Below are 18816 nucleotides of genomic sequence, written 5' to 3' on the forward strand. Positions count from 1 at the left end.
TAGATTCTAACATGGCTGCAGAGTAGGTGGAAGATACACTCACCTGCTCCTGGTGTCAAACTGGATTTAGAGCTGAATAGAGCCATCAACCTGAATGACCCAACCTCAATGACTAACTAAAGACTAGTTTAACTGAAATATAATAACCAAGGATTTGCAAAAGAAGCCACATAGAGACGGGTAAGGGTGGAGATGCTGAACTGGCTGGCCCCTGTACCAAGGTGCGGTGTCTAAGAAGCTGGAGGGATATCTCAGCTGCAAAACTCTCTCTGTCAGGAGCATGGGGTCTCAACCCCCTGTAGGGATCCCCAAACCAGAGCAACAGAGAAGGGAAGAGGAGCCCAAACAGCATCTCGTGTTGAAAATCACGGTAGATTCAGACTATCTGGGAGAGAAGGGAGTCTGCTAGAGACCCAGGAGCTGTCTTCCCAGGGTGGAACACTCCTATTGTTCCAGCACCAGCCTGGGGAGTGCACTGCCTGGTCCTCCAACTGCTGGTGATGCCACTCGGGTCCTGCAGAGAGGTCTATTGGTAGCACTCAGCAAGGACCCATGGGTGCTCTTTTTTCTAGGGAAACTCTTGGCAGAGACTCAGTGATTAAAATGTGTAGCTTTGTAAAGGGGACCATTCTTTTCCACCTCAAGGACATAGCCAGCCACCCCTCACCCGCTGAATCACTTGGCCTGCCCTGCCCTGTTGATTTCAATCGCATAGGGGGATAAGCGTGCCACACAGAGTTGGGATGTTCAAGCACATCTCCCAGGGAAGCTTTTGTCCAGGAATCAGATGGGTGGGTGCTGGGTTGTGTGGCTACATCATAAAGGGGCCACTCATAAACCCTACAAGCTTAGCCTGAGCTACCCTAGGAAGAGGAAGAAGTGCCAGTACCCCTCCTAAAGACTATTTGGATCTGATCTTCCAAGTATTGCTGGCACACCCCTGATGAGTTCCCATGGAGGTGGTGGGGGGGAAGGGAGGGCTACTTGCACCTGGGACATTTGAAGTATGGTCTCCTTCAGAGGCTATTGCCTGGGACCAGGACGGATTGCTTGGCCACATCCTGCAGGTTCAGTGAGCACCAGCCTCAAAGGGAAACACTTTTGATCGTCCCCACAGCACCAGTGGCTCTGACTGACTGAACTTGCTCCTCGAGGGAGGATGGCTGGATGCACCAAACCTGAACCTGCAATGTGCTCCTCCTGCAGGAGCTAGAGTTGGAGACGCTGGCAGAGACTCGGTGGTATGGCCCCGGAGTAGGTGCCACTTTCCCCTCAATGAGTGCCTAACTGCACAGCCCCAAGTAGGACCCACTAGCTCCATCTTCTGGACCCAGGGAGCCTGGCCTTACTGAACTCATGAGCTGTGACAGTATATGTGGGTTGTGGCCAGCCTTGTTCTAGTCTACAGTCTTTCTTTGGAAGGCTCTGGAGAAATACCAGGCAACCTCAGGGGGAGGCAGAGGAGCTGACAGGTGAAGGCTGACATCAGGGGAGTCATGTGCATGTTATAGATCTGCCCCCAGTTTTAAACTGGAGGAATCAGACCCTTTTACACAGATTGCCCCCTCCTAGGCACACTCGGTCTCAGCAGATGCAATCACAAACAGTGAATGCTTTAGTAGCTCCAGATAGGTAGGATAAACCAGTTACACACATGACTGACAGTGACCTGTACCTGAACCCTGCCCAAAGGGACCCAGAATCAATAAGTAGTGGGCTTTAGACCACACTTGAGTTTGATCCAACTAGCAAAACAAGCAATACACCCAAAGGGGGATTCCAACAGACACCAGATGATGCTGAGAACAACTCTGCCATAAGGAATAGCCCTTGCACAGTGCATCATACACAGTTAGCGAGCTTTATCCTTAAAGTCAGCCAGCCTAAAGGGTTAACTCCACCCACAAAAGGGCCAAAAGAATTGAAAAGTCAACTAGAACAGGAGGGTGCACATAGCCCCCCCAAAATATTCCTGGAGCAAAGAGAAAAAAATGTTATAAAAGATTGTGCAATTCAGTTCAAGTCAACTATATCCTAAAGTCATCATAAGTTTGGGAGTCATAGCAGATCTACCTAATACACAGAGACAAAATGGAAAAAACAAAGAAAAATCTCCCAAATGAAAGAACAAAAGAAATCTCCAGAAAAATAATTAAGTGAAATGGAAGCAACCAAGATACCAGATGCAGAGATTAAACCAATGATTATAAAGATGTTCAAGGACCTTAGGAGAAGAATGGATGATGATCTAAGTGAGAACTTGAACAAGGAAATAGTAAGCATGCCCTAAACGGTTTGGCTCAGTGGACAGAGCGTTGGCCTGCGGACTCAAGGGTCCCAGGTTCGATTCCAGTCAAGGGCATATACCTTGGTTGCGGTCACATCCCCAGTGGGGAGTGTGCAGGAGGCAGCTGATCAGTGTTTCTCTCTCATTGATGTTTCTGACTCTCTATCCCACTCCCTTCCTCTCCGTAAAAAAATCAATAAAATATATTTTTTTAAAAAAATAGTAAGCATTAAAAAAGGACATAGAAGCCATAAAAAAGTCAGAAAAAAAGGAATAAAGTATCTGAAATAAAGAATAAACATACACACACACACAAAAGAATAAACAAAACGGAGTCAACAGCAGGTTTAGATGAAGCAAAGAATTAAATCAGCAGTTTGAAAGTCAAGGGAGCAGAAAACACACTAGCAGACCAAAAAAAAAAAAAAAGAATAAATGATTTTAAAAATGCAAAAAGCCTAAGAGACCCATCAAGCATCTCTGGGACATCAAGCATAACAACTCTTGCATGATAGGAGTACCAGGAGGAGAAAGAGAACAAGAAATTGAGAAGTTGTTTGAGGAAATAAAAATGGAAAACTTTCCTACGCTGGTGAAGGAAAAAGACACACAAGCCCAGAAAACACACAGAGTCACAAAAAGATGAACAAAAAGAGGTCTACATGAACACATCATAATTAAAATAGCAAAAGTTAAAGACAAAGCAAGAGCATTTTAAAAGCAGCAAGAGAAAGACATTTACCCACAAGGGAAATCCCATAATACTGCCAGTTGATTTTTCAACAAAAACATTTCAGGCAAGAAGATATTGGCATGATACATCCAAAGCGATGAAAAGCAAGGGCTTACAACCAAGATTACTTTATTCAGCAAGGGTGCCATTTAAAATTGAAGAAGAAATAAAGAGCTTCCCAGATAAGAAAAAGCTAAAGGAGTTCATTACTACCAAACCAGCTCTACAACAATTAAAGGTGTGTCTTTATAAAGAAAGTAAAAAAAGAAAGAGAGGAACATGTATAAAGAATAAAATGGCAATAAATAAGTATCTAACAATATAATTTTAAATGTAAATGGATTAAATGCTCCAATCAAAAGACATAGTGTAGCTGAATGAATAAGAAAATATTACCCATACATATGCTTTCAATAAGAGACTCACCTCCGAACAAAAGATATACACAGACTGAAAGTGAAGGGATGGAGAAAAATATTCCATGTAAATGAAAAGGAAAAAAGGCTAGGGTAGCAGTACTTATATAAGTCAAAATACACTTAAAAACAAAGGCCATAACAAGAAACAAAGAAAGACACTACTAAACACTATTAGGATTGATCAAACAAGAGGATATAACCCTTGTAAACATATAAGCACCCCAAATAGGAGCACCTAAATATATAAAGAAAATCTTGGTAAACTGTAAAGGAGAGATTCACAGCAATATAGTCACAATAGGGAATTTTAACACCCCACTGACATCAGTGGATAGATCTTCCAGACAAAAATCAACAAGGCTACAGTGACATTAAATGACATACAAGAAAAAATGGATATAACTGATATTTATAGCACATTTCATCCTAAAGCAGCAGAATATACATTCTTCTCAAATGCATATGGAACATTCTTAAAGATAGACTACATGTTAGGACACAAAAAGAGTTTTAATAAATTCAAGATGACTGAAATCATATCAAGATCTTCTCTGGTCACAATGGTTTGAAAAGAAAAATCCTATCTAATAATAGACAAAGATGCAAATTGACCATACCTTCGCCACACCACTATGGGCTAATCAGAGCGATATGCAAATTAACCACCAACAACGATGATGGTTAATTTGCATACATAGGTGCGAAGCGACAGAGCGAAGACTGAAGGCAGCTCCGGCCGGAGCGAAGGCCTGGGTCCCGGGTGCTGGAGAAAAACCGGTGCTGGCAGCCAGGTGAAGGGAAGGCCTATTGCACGAATCTTTTATAAAAGCCTAATTGACTGGTTGCTATGATGCACACTGCCCACCAGGGGACAGACGCTGAATGCAGGAGCTGCCCCCTGGTGGTCAGTGTGCTCCCACAGCCAATCTCCCTTGGCAGGCCAACCTCCTGTGGTCCTTCACCTGGGATGGCCGGTCCCAACTGCCCCAATGGGGACTTGGCGAGACAGCCCTGATTGGCCCCAATTTTGCTGGCCAGGTCAAGGGACCCCACCCGTGCATGAATTCATACACTGGGCTTCTAGTCAATTATATAAATACTGAAGTACATTCAAATATAAGAAGGCTGAATAGCCGAGACCGGTTTGGCTCAGTGGATAGAGCGTCGGCCTGAGGACTGAAAGGTCCCAGGTTCGATTCCGGTCAAGGGCATGTACCTGGGTTGCGGGCACATCCCCAGTGGGATATGTGCAGGAGGCAGCTGATCGATGTTTCTCTCTCATCGATGTTTCTAGCTCTCTAGCTCTCTCCCTTCCTCTCTGTAAAAAATCAATAAAATATATATAAAAAAAGAAGGCTGAATAACATGATATTAAACAATGAATGAATTAACAATGAGATCAAGGAAGACATCAAAAGTTAGTGGAAACAAGTAGTGATAAACACACAGCAATCCAAAATCTATGAAGCACAGCAAAAGCAGAACTGAGAGGAAACTCTGTGGCATTACAGGCCTTCCTCAGAAGCAAAAAAAAAAGTCTCAAATAATCTATCTAACTTTTACCTAAACAAACTAGGAAAAAACAACAAAAAAAGCACAAAGTAGAAGGAAATAATAAAGATTATAGAGTGGAAATAAATAACAGAGACTAAAAGAAATAACAATATAAAAAATAAATAAAACCAGGAGGTGTTTGTTTAAAAATATAAACAAGATTGACAAACCTTTAATAAAACTTATCAAGAAGAAAAGAGAAGGATTAAAAATGGTGGCAGACATTAATAATAAAGGAAAAGAGATTAAAACTGGCAGCAGAGTAAGTGGATGCTGCATGTACAGACTCCCTGGAACAAACTGGAATTACAACTAAAATACAGAAAAACTTCCTGAATAATAAATGGAAAACTTGAAGGAAAGAACCCTGACACCTGAAGACGGAAAGTGGAGACCGCATGAAGACTAGTAGGAGAGGCGGAGGCATGAAAGGGCTGGCCCAGCATCCACAGACAGCAACTGAACTCCCAGAGAGATATCTCAGGTGTGGGGGGTTGCCAATAAGAAATCTGGTACCTAATCTCCAAGTTGGGTCCCCAAGCGGAGAGCACCAGAACTGAAGAGGGTACCCACATAACATCGGGCTGGGGTGCTGTCAGCCACCCTCTTAAAGGGGAGTTTTATCAAATCTTCAAAGTATTAACACCTATCCTCCTTGCATTATTCCAAAAAATTCAAGAGGACAGAATACTACCAAGTTCTTTCCACAAGGCCAGCATTATCCTAATTCCCAAACCACTTAAAGACACCACAGAGAAAGAGAATTACAGGCCAATATTCCTGATGAACATAGATGTCAAAATTGTAAACAAAATATTAGCAAATCAGATCCAGAAATATATTAAAAAGATCATACACCATGACCAAGTGGGATCTATTTCGGGGATACAAGGCTGGTACAATATTCACAAATCAATAAATATGATACATCATATAAACAAATTAAAAGGTAAAAATCACATCATCATATCAATAGATGCAGAAGAAGCATTGACAAAATCCAACACGCATTTTGATGAAAACTCTCAGCAAGTAGGAATAGAAGAGTCTTACCTCAACATAATAAAGGCCATATATGACAAACTTATGGCCAATACCATTTCCCCTAAGAACAGAAGCAAGACAAGGATGCTCACTTTCACCACTCTTATTCAACATGATGCTGAAAGTGCTAGCCACAATAATCAGAGGAGAAGAAAAAGTAAAATGCATCCAAATTGGAAAGGAGGATGTAAAATAGTCATTATTTGCAGATGACATGATATAGAACATAGAAAACTCTAATGACTCCACCAAAAAACTACTAGTGTTAATAAATGAATTTGGCAATGTAGCAGGATACAAAATTAACACAGAGAAATTGATGGCAATTTTATACACCAATAATGAACTCTCAGAAAGAGAAACTAAAAAAAAAAAATCCCATTTACCATTGCACCAAAAATAAATTAAGATACTTAGGAATAAACTTAACTAAGGAGGTAAAAGACCTGTACTAAGAAATCTATAGGATGTTGAAAAAAGAAATAGATAAAGATATAAACAAATGGAAGAATATACTGTGTTCATGGATTGGTAGAATTAATATCATTAAAATGTCCATACTACCCAAAGCCATATATAGATTCAATGCAATTTCTATCAAGATCCCAAGAGCATATTTCACATCCTATATGATAAAGACGTAATATGTAAATTGACCATCACTCCAACACACAAGATGGCCACCCCCATGTGGTCAAAGATGGCCGGCAGGGGAGGGAAGTTGTGGGCAATCAGGCCTGCAGGGGAGGGCAGTTGAGAGGGACCAAGCCTGCAGGGGAGGGGGCAGTTGGGGGGGGGACCAGGCCTGCAGGGGAGGGCATTTGGGGGTGACTGGGCCTACAGGGGAGGGCAGTAGGGGCAACCAGGATGGCAGGGGAGGACAGTTATGGGCAACCAGGCTGGCAGGGGAGGGCAGTTAGGGGCAATTGGGCTGACAGGGGAGCACTTAGGTATCGATCAGGCTGGCAGGGGAGTGGTTAGGGGGTGATCAGGCTGGCAGGCAGAAGCAGTTAGGGGCAATCAGACAGGCAGGCAGGCGAGCAGTTGGGAGCCAGCAGTCCTGGATTGTGAGAGGGCAGTCAGACATCCCTCACGGGGTCCCAGATTGGAGAGGGTGCAGGCTGGGCTGAGGTACACAAACGTACACACACACACACACACACACACACACACACACACACACACACCGTGCATGAATTTTGTGCACCAGGCCTCTAGTATCTAGAAGAAACACTCCAAAAAGTTATATGGAAACAAAAAAGCCCCAAATAGCTGCAGCAATCTTGAGAAAGAACAAAGTTGGAGGGATCATAATACTGGATATCAAGCTATACTACAAAGCCACTGTAATAAAAACAGCCTGGTACTGGAACAAGAACAGGCATATAGATCATTGGAACAGAACAGATAACCCAGAAATTGACTCAAGACATTAACCTCAAATAATATTTGACATAGGAGGCAAGAGCATACAATGGAGTAAAGGCAGTCTCTTCAATAAATGGTATTGGGGTAATAGGACAGGATATGCAAACAAACAAACAAAACAAAATAAATACAAAAAAAACTGGACCACCAACTTACACCATATACAAGAATAAACTCAAAATGGATAAAAGACAAATGTAAGTTGTGGAACCATAACAACCTAGAAGAAAACATAAGAAGCAAAAAACCAGACATCTCAGGGAGAATTTTTAGGCACTTTGCCTAGGGTAAGAGAAACAAACAAAAAAATAAGCAAATGGGACTACATCAAAATAAAAAGCTTCTGCCCAGCAAAAGAAATCAGAATCAAAATGAAAAGGGAACCAACTGTAGAGGAGAACATATTTGCCAATGATACATTTGATAAGGGGCTAATTTCCAAAATACCTAAGAACTCATACTACTTAACAAAAGGAAGACAAACAATCCAATTAAAAAATGGGCAAAGGACCTAAGTAGACACTTTCCAGAGGGGACACACAGATGGCCAAGAGACATATGAAAAAATGCTCAAAATCACTAATCATCAGAGAGATGCAAATTAAAACTACAATGAGTTATCACCTCACACATGTCAGAATGGCTACCATCAATGAATCAACAAGCAACAAGAACTGTTGAGGATGTGGAGAAAATTGAACCCTAGTGCATTGCTAGTGGGAATGCAGATTGGTGCAGTCACTGTGGAAAAGATTATGGAGTTTCCTCAAACACTTAAAAGTGGAACTACCATATGACCCAGTGATCCCACTTCTAGGAATATATCCTAAGAAATCCAAAACACCAATCAGAAAGATTATATGTACCCCTATGTTCATAGCAGCACAATTTGCAATAGCTAAGATTTGGAAACAGTCCAAGTGCCTATCACTAGATGAATAGATAAAAAAGAAGTGGTACATTTATACCATGGAATACTATGCAGCGATAAAAAGAAAGGATCTCTTACTCTTTGTGACAGCATTGAAGGACCTTGAGAGTATTATGCTAGGTGTAATAAGCCAGTCAGAGAAAGACAAGTATCATATGATATCACTTATATATGGAATCTAATGAATGAAATAAATTGATGAACAAAAGAGATCCAGAGACATTGAAGTATGCAACAAACTGTTGCATTTCAGAGGGAAGGGGAGGGTTTGGGAAGAGATTAACCAATGAACTTATATGCATATCCCATGGACAGATAATAGTGTGGGGAATGCCTGGAGAGGGGACAGGAGCAGGGTGGAGGGGGGTCAATGTGGGGGAAACAGAGGGACAGCCACAATACTTTCACAATGAAGATAAATTAAAAATAAAGATAAAACAATAATAAAAGCAGCACTGTGGTCTGTGTGCTATTGAATATGACAGAAAAATAAAAAAATGCAAACTTAAAAAAAGAAAGTGTGATTGATATGTGTTATGCACACACACCAAATGGAATAGAATTCAGCTTTGAGAGAAAAAAGGTAATCTTGCCATTTGTGACAATATGAATGGACCTCGAGGGCATTATGCTAAGTAACATAAGCATGACAGAGAAAGACAAATAGTGCCAAGGGTTGGATAGGGGAAACAGGGAGAGGTTGGTAAAAGGGATCAAACTTACAGCTATAAGATGAATAAGGTCTAAGGATTTAAAAAGAAAAACCATGGTGACTATATTAATAACACTGCATTGTATAATTTAAATTTGCTAAGAAAGTAGAACTTAAATGTTCTCATCAAAAAAGATAAAGTTGCCCTGACCGGTTTGGCTCAGTGGATAGAGTGTCGGCCTGTGGACTGAAGGGTCCCAGGTTTGATTCCGGTCAAGGGCATGTACCTTGGTTGCGGGCACATCCCCAGTGGGAGGTGTGTAGGAGGCAGCTAATCGATGTTTCTCTCTCATCGATGTTTCTGACTCTCTACCCCTCTCCCTTCCTCTCTGTAAAAAATCAATAAAATATATTTTAAAAAAAATAGATAAAGTTGTTGAATTACATTTTATTTTCTATTTTAACCAAGTAGTGCTTATTCTATGGAGAGATTCTTGCTACATGAAACCCTGAGTCAAATGCACTTATTTATGTATAATGTGAAATCAGGTAGCATGCTACCTCCACCTTTATTCTTTTTCTCAGGATTGCTTTGATTATTCAAGGTCTTTTATGGTTCTATACAAATTTGATGATTTCTCGCTCTATTTCTTTAAAAATGACATTGGGATTTTGATGGGGATTGTATTAAATCTGTATATTGCTTTGGATAATATGGCCATTTTAATTATGTTAATTCTTCTAATCCATGAACACGGGATATTTTTCCTATCTTTTTCAATCTCTTTTAATAATGCTTTGTAATTTCCAGTTTGCAGGTCTTTCACATTCTTCGTTAAAAGTTTATTCCTAGGTATTTTATTCTTTTGGTTGCAATTGCAAAGAATTTTTTCATTTCCCTTCCTGAGGTTTTGTTATTAATATACAGAAAGGCAATGGATTTTTGTACATCAATTTTGTATGCTGCAACTTTACGGTATTTGTATACTGTTTCTAATAGCTTTTTGGTGGAGTCTTTAGGGTTTACATATTTAGATTCATGTTTCCTGCAAAATGGGGGTCTTAATATATGGTGACAGAAGATTGGACTTTGGGTGAAGGGCACACGGTACAATATACAGATCTTATAACATAGAAACCCACACCTGAAACCTATTTGTCCATGTTGACCTATGTCACCCCAATATATTTAATAAAAAATAATAATAGTAATAAAAATGCACTTATGTGAAAAGCCAGAGAAAATATCAGGAATCAGAATGATAAATTTTTTAGTAGTTTTAGGAGGATAACACCTAATTCGCATATTTAAGCTTTTATTCTGTAAATAACATTTAACTCTAATAATACAATATTTTATAGTCAGACACACTTTCATTAAATAGTAAAAAACAATGACAATTTACCATTGTGAAGATTAAGAGTAGAGACAATATAAACAGGTGATATATCTCTGTACAATAGCCACTACAACAGAATTTAGAATATTTGAGTCACTCATCCATGGGATGAATTGTCTTCCACTGAAGATTTTTGAATTATCACTCTCTATTATTGTTTCAGCCTCTTATCTTAGTTTTTGTTTCTCTCTATCATAGTCTCCAGTCACAAATGTCTTTTATGTACATTAGGGATATGGCTGGCTGGGGAAATCAGAAGTGAGGGTGTGATGGTAATACTAATTTCATTTCATTAAGAAAAACTGGTTAGCAAATTTCCATAAAAGAAATCAACTAGCAATCTCATGAAACTACTAAAAATGTAGATTTTGACAACTAAAATTTTAAAATATATTAATATTTTACATATCTGTGTAGAAAATGAATCCCTATTAAAATTTTCCTCAACTAACCATTCAGTTAAAATATTTAGTGCTTTGTCCTGTTTTTCCTGTTTTAAAGGGCTCTAATATGAAGTCTTGATAGCTCATACTGAAACCCACTGAGTCAATAGGATGACTGCACACCTATTTGTCTCTGGCTGAATACTGTAATAGTACTACAATTTTGGTATATGCCATCTAAGTACAGGTTAAATGGTTTAATATAAAAAGATATAAGTGTTTAGCCAACTTGTAGAAATTAGCCTCATTGCTTATAATACTTACATGTAATACTTACTGTACTTCAAATAACAGAAAAGGAATACATGCCCACTAATACTGAAATTCTTACCTCCTCTGCATCAGTACTGTTTAGTTCTTCTGCTTTAATTTTGTTATAAGTATCCAGTATATCAGTACAGCTCTGGTCCCTAAGAAATATGATAAGTCAAAATATATTTCAATAAATTTTACAAAATCAGAAGTCAGTTCCTATGGAAATAAAGCTAATTCTTACCCAATAAATCGAAGTAAGACATCAGTTACAATTTTGGCTGCTTTTACTATAGGACTGTCTGGCTCATTGAAAGTCCTGGCATTATGTTCAATGTAGCGAACCTCCCACATTAATGCTGATATTCTCCTATGAAATAAAAAATACCTTCTGTGACACCTGAAACTAATATAAAATAATACTGAATGAAACTGTAATTGAAAATTTTTTTTTAATTTAAAAAACACCTTCAGTTATTCTAGGAATATAAAGCATAGAACAACTAGGTAACTAATCATTATATGTCAAAAATGTTACAATATATAGGGTGTTCCAAAAAAATGTATACACACACTTTGAAGAGTTATAAAGGCAGTGTTTATTAAAAAACATTTCATTTCCAAAAGTGAGCTATTAGCTGTTAAAGTATGTATACATTTTTTGGGGATACCCTATATGTATGTAACTCATATGTGTGATAGATGTGCACTAGTAAATGTATATAGTTACAGTATTTGAAGCACAAGCAATAATTTAGAAATACTGGACTGAATATTAAAACTTGGAAAAGAACTGACCCAAGGCATAATTGATAAATAGTGATTTGACCAAATACAAACAAACAAAAACAAACTGTTGAGATAAAGTTAAAAGGATGTTTAGTTTTCAGGGGAAGAGAAGAGAAAGGAAAAAGCATATTATAGAAAAGAATAGATTTTTATCTATACGTAATGCTATAAAATACACCCAACTGGTTATAACCAGTTCATGGAATAATGGTGGTTAAGACACAGTGGAGTCTCAGGTGAGAGCAGTACCAAAAGTGGCCCTGACCTGCTTTCCCATAATCACTCCACTCCGAACTAAAACCAAAGGAGGAAAAAAACCTGGCTCTTTTTCTGCACACATTTCAGGGCTAACATAACTAACTGCTGTTTAATTCCTCAACAGGGGATTTACACACATGCTCAAAGTCTCTGTAGCATCTTAATCATGATGAATCCACAAACCACTTAATCTGCCTTAAATAAACTAAAGTTAACTACTTTTTATTTCACACGTGATTTGTATTACTCATAATTTTCTCCCTGCACTTATTCCCTTCAAACCCCTTTTTACACTGGAAGACTGAGAATCTACCGAATAAAGAAAAATTAGTGCTCTAAATTTTTAGAAGAAATTTTGCAGTGGCTCTTTTGAATGATTATACAACGAAAACACAGATCTTGGTGCATCATTACACATACAAAAAAAGCAAAAGACATAAAGCTATGAAATTTACAGTAAATGATAAAACTAAACAGACCTGTAAAAGCGATTTTCAAGTCTCCGCCTGATGGTATTGAGGTCAGTTGGATATGCAACTACAGTACAATACAAGGGATAGGCACTGAGATCCACTGGAACAGCAAAAGGGCTGGCAAAATCTACAATATTATCCAAATCAAGAAAGGTAGTTATAAAGAACATTAACATTTCATGTTAACAAACAAAACTCATATAAATAAGAAGGGGGGCAATACACCACATAATAAAATGTTGATGGTTCAATTATGCAAATATTAAACAAATACTGTTATGTTATTATTTTTATTTGGGCATAGTATCTAAGACTCATGCATAATAGAGCAGTTCAAATCAGTTGAAATGAGACAATATTAAAGGAGGACTGTATTTAATTTCACATTTTTCTGGAAAAATGCCAAATGTCTCAAGTGATAAGTGTTAGAAAATATAACTAGTTATGCCAGTAAAATATATTACTCACACACTGTCTTTATCAAAGAACCCAAAGTCAGGCTCATGAAACAGCTAGAGAGCCAAAATGACTCTTGAAAATAAAAGACACCTTCTACCCGCCTTCACTATTATAAGACACCAGAGGACTGAAAAAGTTTGTCATTACTTGGGTCAAACATATAAAAATGTTAATAAAACTAGAATCACTGTGCCTCTTAAGTTAAAAGTGTCTAGTGAAAAAATGCATGTCCTTTAACAAAAATTGAAATTCTGTTGGTTTTCCTCATTCCTTCTGATCCTCCTAATATTCTTTCACATTCACCATACCGAGGGAAAGAAGGTGGTTGATGCCTTGAATAACCCGTTCACATTCCTCATCTCTGGAATGAGCTCCCCACTCTCCTTCCTGGGGTTTGTATAGCAAAGCAGTCAGTTCCTCCTGGGACACAGGAACACCAGCACCAACTTCATCTGGAAAGGCAGCTATGTATAAAAGGAAAAACCAGAAATGATTAGTTTCCAATATCATGATATTGTCATTTTTCTTTTAGAAGAATTATAATTCATTTTTAAAAGCATATTTACTTCCTTCTGGAATTGGCTCCATATCCCAGGGGCTCATCTTTTCTCTTTCATTATTGTCCCAGCTATTAAAAAATAACAAGACACAATTAAATTTTACATGATTCTTTTATATAGTAGCATAATTTATATGACTTATTGGGGATGAAATTTGGAAAAGGGTAATACAATTTTCCTTAAAGTACAACTTTGCTTACCTATAGATAATAATAAACCTCTAATAGAGAAAACATGATCTACCAATATGAAACTTAGAAAGCAGTAAGCTTATTCTTAGTTTAACTTGGCTTCCTTATTATTCCAATCAAGGACATATTCAATGTTAAGCCAGCATATAGAATAAAAAGATATCTTTGGAAAATCCCTTTCAGGTTAAAAAAGTGATTCAATAACCACTTATTTCTGTGAGATAATCTACATTATCCTAACAGCTTAAGTATTATAACATCTCCAAAATTTTATTATTCCCTTTTGATATGCAATATGGAGACAAAGGTTAATATTCACAGAATAAACATGTTCTATCATACTTGACAAAAAACTTTATTAGGAATATTATAATTAGGAATAGATCATGAAGAACTAAAGTAAGTGTTATAGACAAAAACCGCATCCAAACATAATACAGTCATTTCTACCTAGAATTAACACCATCAAATAAAAGCCTAGGTACTAATATTCATTGCTATAGTCCAGCTGTACCAATTATTTTAAACACTGAATTAATTTCAGTATTCTTCATGAAATAATAGTAAATCTTGTCTAAAATACAATTACAAGAAAATAGGGACATAAGGGAGGTAGCAGTAAGCCTTCAGTTTCTGCTTTGTTTTAGCAGTAACACTTACCTGTTTTATCATCAAATTCTATAGGTATTATGATTACTTTCTTACAGTTACTAGTATAGGTCTTGTAATATTAGTTGTCAGATAAAATGACATTATTCCTGGTAAGGTTTACAGAAAGTCCATATAGCACTTCAGTATTATATCGGGCATAAAAGACCATAACTGTACTTACTGAACACTGTAACACTGGAAAGAACTATCAGGATACTCTGGTTGAAAAGGCTGCTGACTCTCCACAGTCCCAAACCACCAGGCATCATCTATTATACTGCGGAATCTATCACCTGTAATGTTTTTAGAAATTCTTACAATGGTGCTCTTGAGAATAAAGCCCTGTTCCCACTCTAAATTTATATTTTTGAAGGGTTTTTCATTAAAACCCTCACCCAAAGATCGTTTAAATTTAGAAGTTGGAGGAAAGAGAGAGAGAGAGAGAGAGAGAGAGAGAGAGAGAGATGAAAGAGAAACATCAATAGGCTGCCTCCCGTAATTGCCCTGACCAGGGATCGAACCCACAACCTGGGTATGTACCCTAACCTGGAATCGAACCTGCCACCTTTCGGTGCACAGGATGACACTCCAACCAACTGAGCCACACTAGCTAAATTGCAATATTTTGTTGAATCCAGAAATGGCATTGTAACTAGCGTTGTTAAAGGTTTCAATCTGAGTTTTGCAGATGAGTGAATTTTACATTTTACCTTCTCCAAGGATTTTGATTTCCAGGTACTAGCTATCTTTTTGAAATAAGTCATATATTTCCATGTTTTCTCAAATAAATGTCACCACATACAATTTAACTTTTATCAATTATCTGAAGGCATCATTAGGCACTCTACTTCTTGCATTGTACCTATGTTACACCATTTGTTTTTTCCCTTTTTTGCTTTTTGCCTTTAAAATCACTTCATACTAGTCTTCTGTTCTAAATGGCTAAGGATTACAAAACCAAATCATTGTAGAAAAAAAAGTTCCTTCCATATAAAAGATAACTTAAACATACTAACAGCAAATATTCACATAGTGTTCACTCTGTGTCTGGTACCATTTTAAGTGCTTTCTATGTATTAACTAATTTATTGCTCACATCAACCTTATAGGTGTGGTGTCATGAGATTCCCATTTTAAATAGAAGTGAGGCACAGAGAGGTTAAAAACTTGCCCAAGATCAAAAGCTAATGAGGGGGAGGTAAGGAAGTAGGAGAAGGCAAGCGAGAGAGAAAAGAAGGGAGGGGATGAAAAAAAGTGGGGGGGAGGGGGGAGCAAGCTGTGGTGGGAGGAAGAAAGAAAGAAAGAAAACCACAATCAGTAATGTTCTGTTTAAGATCCCAAATATTAAGTATTCTATTTTAGGACAACTGACATTTGATAATTTTCTTTTTAATTCAGATTTGTATTCTAACAGATTAGAAAACTGCAGAAGGTTTAGAGGTTATATGATATTAGAGGCACGATGCACGAAATTCGTCCAAGAGTAGGCCTTCCATTCCCCTGGCTGCCGGCACCAGCTTCCCTCTGGCACCTGGGACCCGGGCTTCCCTCAAAGCCCTGGCTTTGTCTGGAAGGTCGTCCAGCCTAATTAGCATATAATCTTTTATTATTATAGATATGCAATGTGCATAAAACCACCAAACATAATTGAGAAAATATTTTTAATTTAATTTTTCTAATTTGGCTAACAGGTTTTTCCAGCTTACATTAGGTTAAATCGGAATTAAAGTTACTTTACATCAAACTTAATAGTCATTAAGTGAGAATTCTATACTCACCGATCTGCCAGTTCCTTTCTTTGGCTTCATTATAAAACTGATGTAGCACAAGGAAGTCAATGACATCTGGCATATCATGATACCTGTACAAAAATTAAAGCACCTATGAATAATATACAGATATAATAGTATATGTTACTTATTAACTATCCAGGGATATATTTAAAGTGAGCCATTAAGCAAAATGTTTTAAACCTCAAGGTCCCAACAAAAGTCTTTACTTAAACTCCACCTGCTTTGTTTTGTTTGTGAGCACCCTGCCTATTGCTGTATCACTTCAATGATATAAAGATATCAAAGAAGGTTATTAAAGTTTCATTTAAGTTATTTTTACTAAGGACTTTTTAAGAAGAGTATGGCCATGGCTGGGGTGGCTCTGTGGTAAGAACATCAGCCTGCACACTAAATGGTCTCGGGTTTGGTGGGAGGCAACCAATCAATGTGTCTCTCTCATATTGATGTTTCTCTCTCTCTCCCCCTCCCTCCCTTCCTCTCTTTCTAAAAATCAATGGAAAAAATTTCCTCGAGTGAGGATTAACACACACAAAAATATGAATTGATGTTATTTTGTCTCCTTAGATTTCAAAATTAACTTTAAGAAATGTGACATTTACTATTCCTATTTTTAACAGAAATAAAAGCAACTAGGGTGTTTCAAGCATATTGCTAGGTACTTATAAAAGGCTTTTTATTTATTCCTAACAAATATCCTGAGAAAGATATTAATATTTCCATTTTATAAATCAAGGCAGGAATTCAGAGAAGTAACTTACTCATGAACATATATACATTATGTTAAAATATACATTTGCTATATACATACTAATTAATAGCTATATATATATATATATATATATATATATATATATATAGCTGTTAAATAAAAACATAAACTAAGAGTTCCACATTAAACCTTGTTCTTTAAAACTCTAAGCCTATAGTTCTGTAGTGTTTTCTCTCATATCAAGTCTTGTACTCTGCAGAATACAAAATAGGGATCAACAAACACACAGCACACACATACAAATACACAGAGCTACTCACTTAATGGAAAAAGATTCTCCAGTCATTTTGCCTGAAATGGGGTCCAGAAATGCAAGCTTCAAGCAGCATAGTGTAGGTGGTCCAACCTCATATTTGATTCCTACAATCTTAACAAACTCTTGTTCCTATTTATGAGAATATCAATAAACTATTACTTTACATATAAATGCCTTTCTAACGTTTACATATTATTTAATTATTATTGGAACAGTTTAAAAATTATCTGAATAACCAACAAATACTCTTGACCCTTATTAGCAAGTTGTAGTTTAGTGCAGGGCTCTAAACCAAGGATAAGCAGCAGAATTCCCTTGGGAAACTTTAAAATTCATGTTTCTAAATCCTAGCCCTATAGAATAGAATTCAGTAGGTCTACGGTACAACTCAGTCATATATATTTAAAGAAAAGAACTTCTCAGGGAACTATGATCCTCTGCCTAGTTAAGAATCACTCATCTGGCAGAAATACAGTATGTAAATAATGCAGGTAGACATGTCTGGGGAAATGAGATACATTTTTTAACACCTACAATATTATTTTATAACTATAGGCCTGGTGCACAGAATTCGTGCACGGGAGGGGGTGTGCCTCAGCCTGGCCTACACCCTCTCCAACCTGAGATCCCTTGGGGGATGTCCGACTGCTGGTTTAGGCCTGATCCCTAACGGCTGGCCTAAACTGGCAGTGGGACATCCCTCTCACAATCCGGGACTGCTGGCTCCTAACCGCTCGCCTGCCTGCCTGGCCTGATCACCCCTAACCACCTCTGCCTGCTGGCTTGATCACCCCCCGTAACCACTCCCCTGCTGGCCTGATCACTACCTAACTACTCCCCTGCCAGCCTGATTGCCCCCAACGGCCCTCCCCTGCCAGCCTATCACCCCCTAACTGTCCTCCCCTGCCGGCCTGATCCCCCTAACTGCTCTGCCCTGCCAGCTTGATCACCCCCAACTACTCTCCCCTGCTGGCCTGATCCCCCTAACTGCTCTTCCCTGCTGACCTGATCCCCCTAACTGCTCTCCTGTGCCAGCCTGATCACCTCTAACTGCCTCTGCCTCAGCCCTGCCACCATGGCTTTGTCCAGAAGGACATCCAGACAGTCGTCTGGTCTAATTAGCATATTACCCTTTTATTAGTATAGATACCACCCTCATAGATTTGTTATCAGTCACTCTTAAAAGATGACAAAACTGAGCCTCATGGCTACAGTGATTTGCTTCCCAGTAAAACAGCAGAGCTTAGATTGAAATTCAGGTCTTATTCCAAAGCATAGGCTTTTGCACCACACATATGCTAACTCCTATAATTTCCTAGAACCATAGGGTTAGAATCTAAAATAAGAAATCGGTTTTATTCATTCCTCTGATTCTAAAACAACCAACCAAACAAAAACTCAATTTTCATCTGATTCAGAATAGATGGTAGCATCCCTATCTCTCAGGAGATGATTATGTAAAGCTTACTTGATA

At 38.1% G+C, this 18816-nt stretch overlaps 1 protein-coding gene across 2 annotated transcripts in view; it reads right to left on the reverse strand.

Annotated features, from left to right (window-relative positions):
* BRWD3 (bromodomain and WD repeat domain containing 3) overlaps positions 1 to 18816 on the reverse strand; it is a 153155-nt gene that overhangs the window by 24805 nt on the left and 109534 nt on the right. For both annotated transcript variants that reach the window (XM_059679709.1, XM_059679708.1), the window contains exons 26-33: positions 17347 to 17471; positions 16303 to 16385; positions 14706 to 14817; positions 13689 to 13750; positions 13431 to 13586; positions 12670 to 12790; positions 11388 to 11513; positions 11223 to 11301 (exon numbers count right to left, since the gene is read on the reverse strand). In XM_059679709.1, coding sequence (XP_059535692.1) covers positions 11223 to 11301; positions 11388 to 11513; positions 12670 to 12790; positions 13431 to 13586; positions 13689 to 13750; positions 14706 to 14817; positions 16303 to 16385; positions 17347 to 17471 — 864 coding nt within the window. The remainder of the gene's footprint in view (positions 1 to 11222; positions 11302 to 11387; positions 11514 to 12669; positions 12791 to 13430; positions 13587 to 13688; positions 13751 to 14705; positions 14818 to 16302; positions 16386 to 17346; positions 17472 to 18816) is intronic.

This window comes from Myotis daubentonii, chromosome X (genome assembly GCF_963259705.1).
Source record: "Myotis daubentonii chromosome X, mMyoDau2.1, whole genome shotgun sequence".
Taxonomy (NCBI): domain Eukaryota; kingdom Metazoa; phylum Chordata; class Mammalia; order Chiroptera; family Vespertilionidae; genus Myotis; species Myotis daubentonii.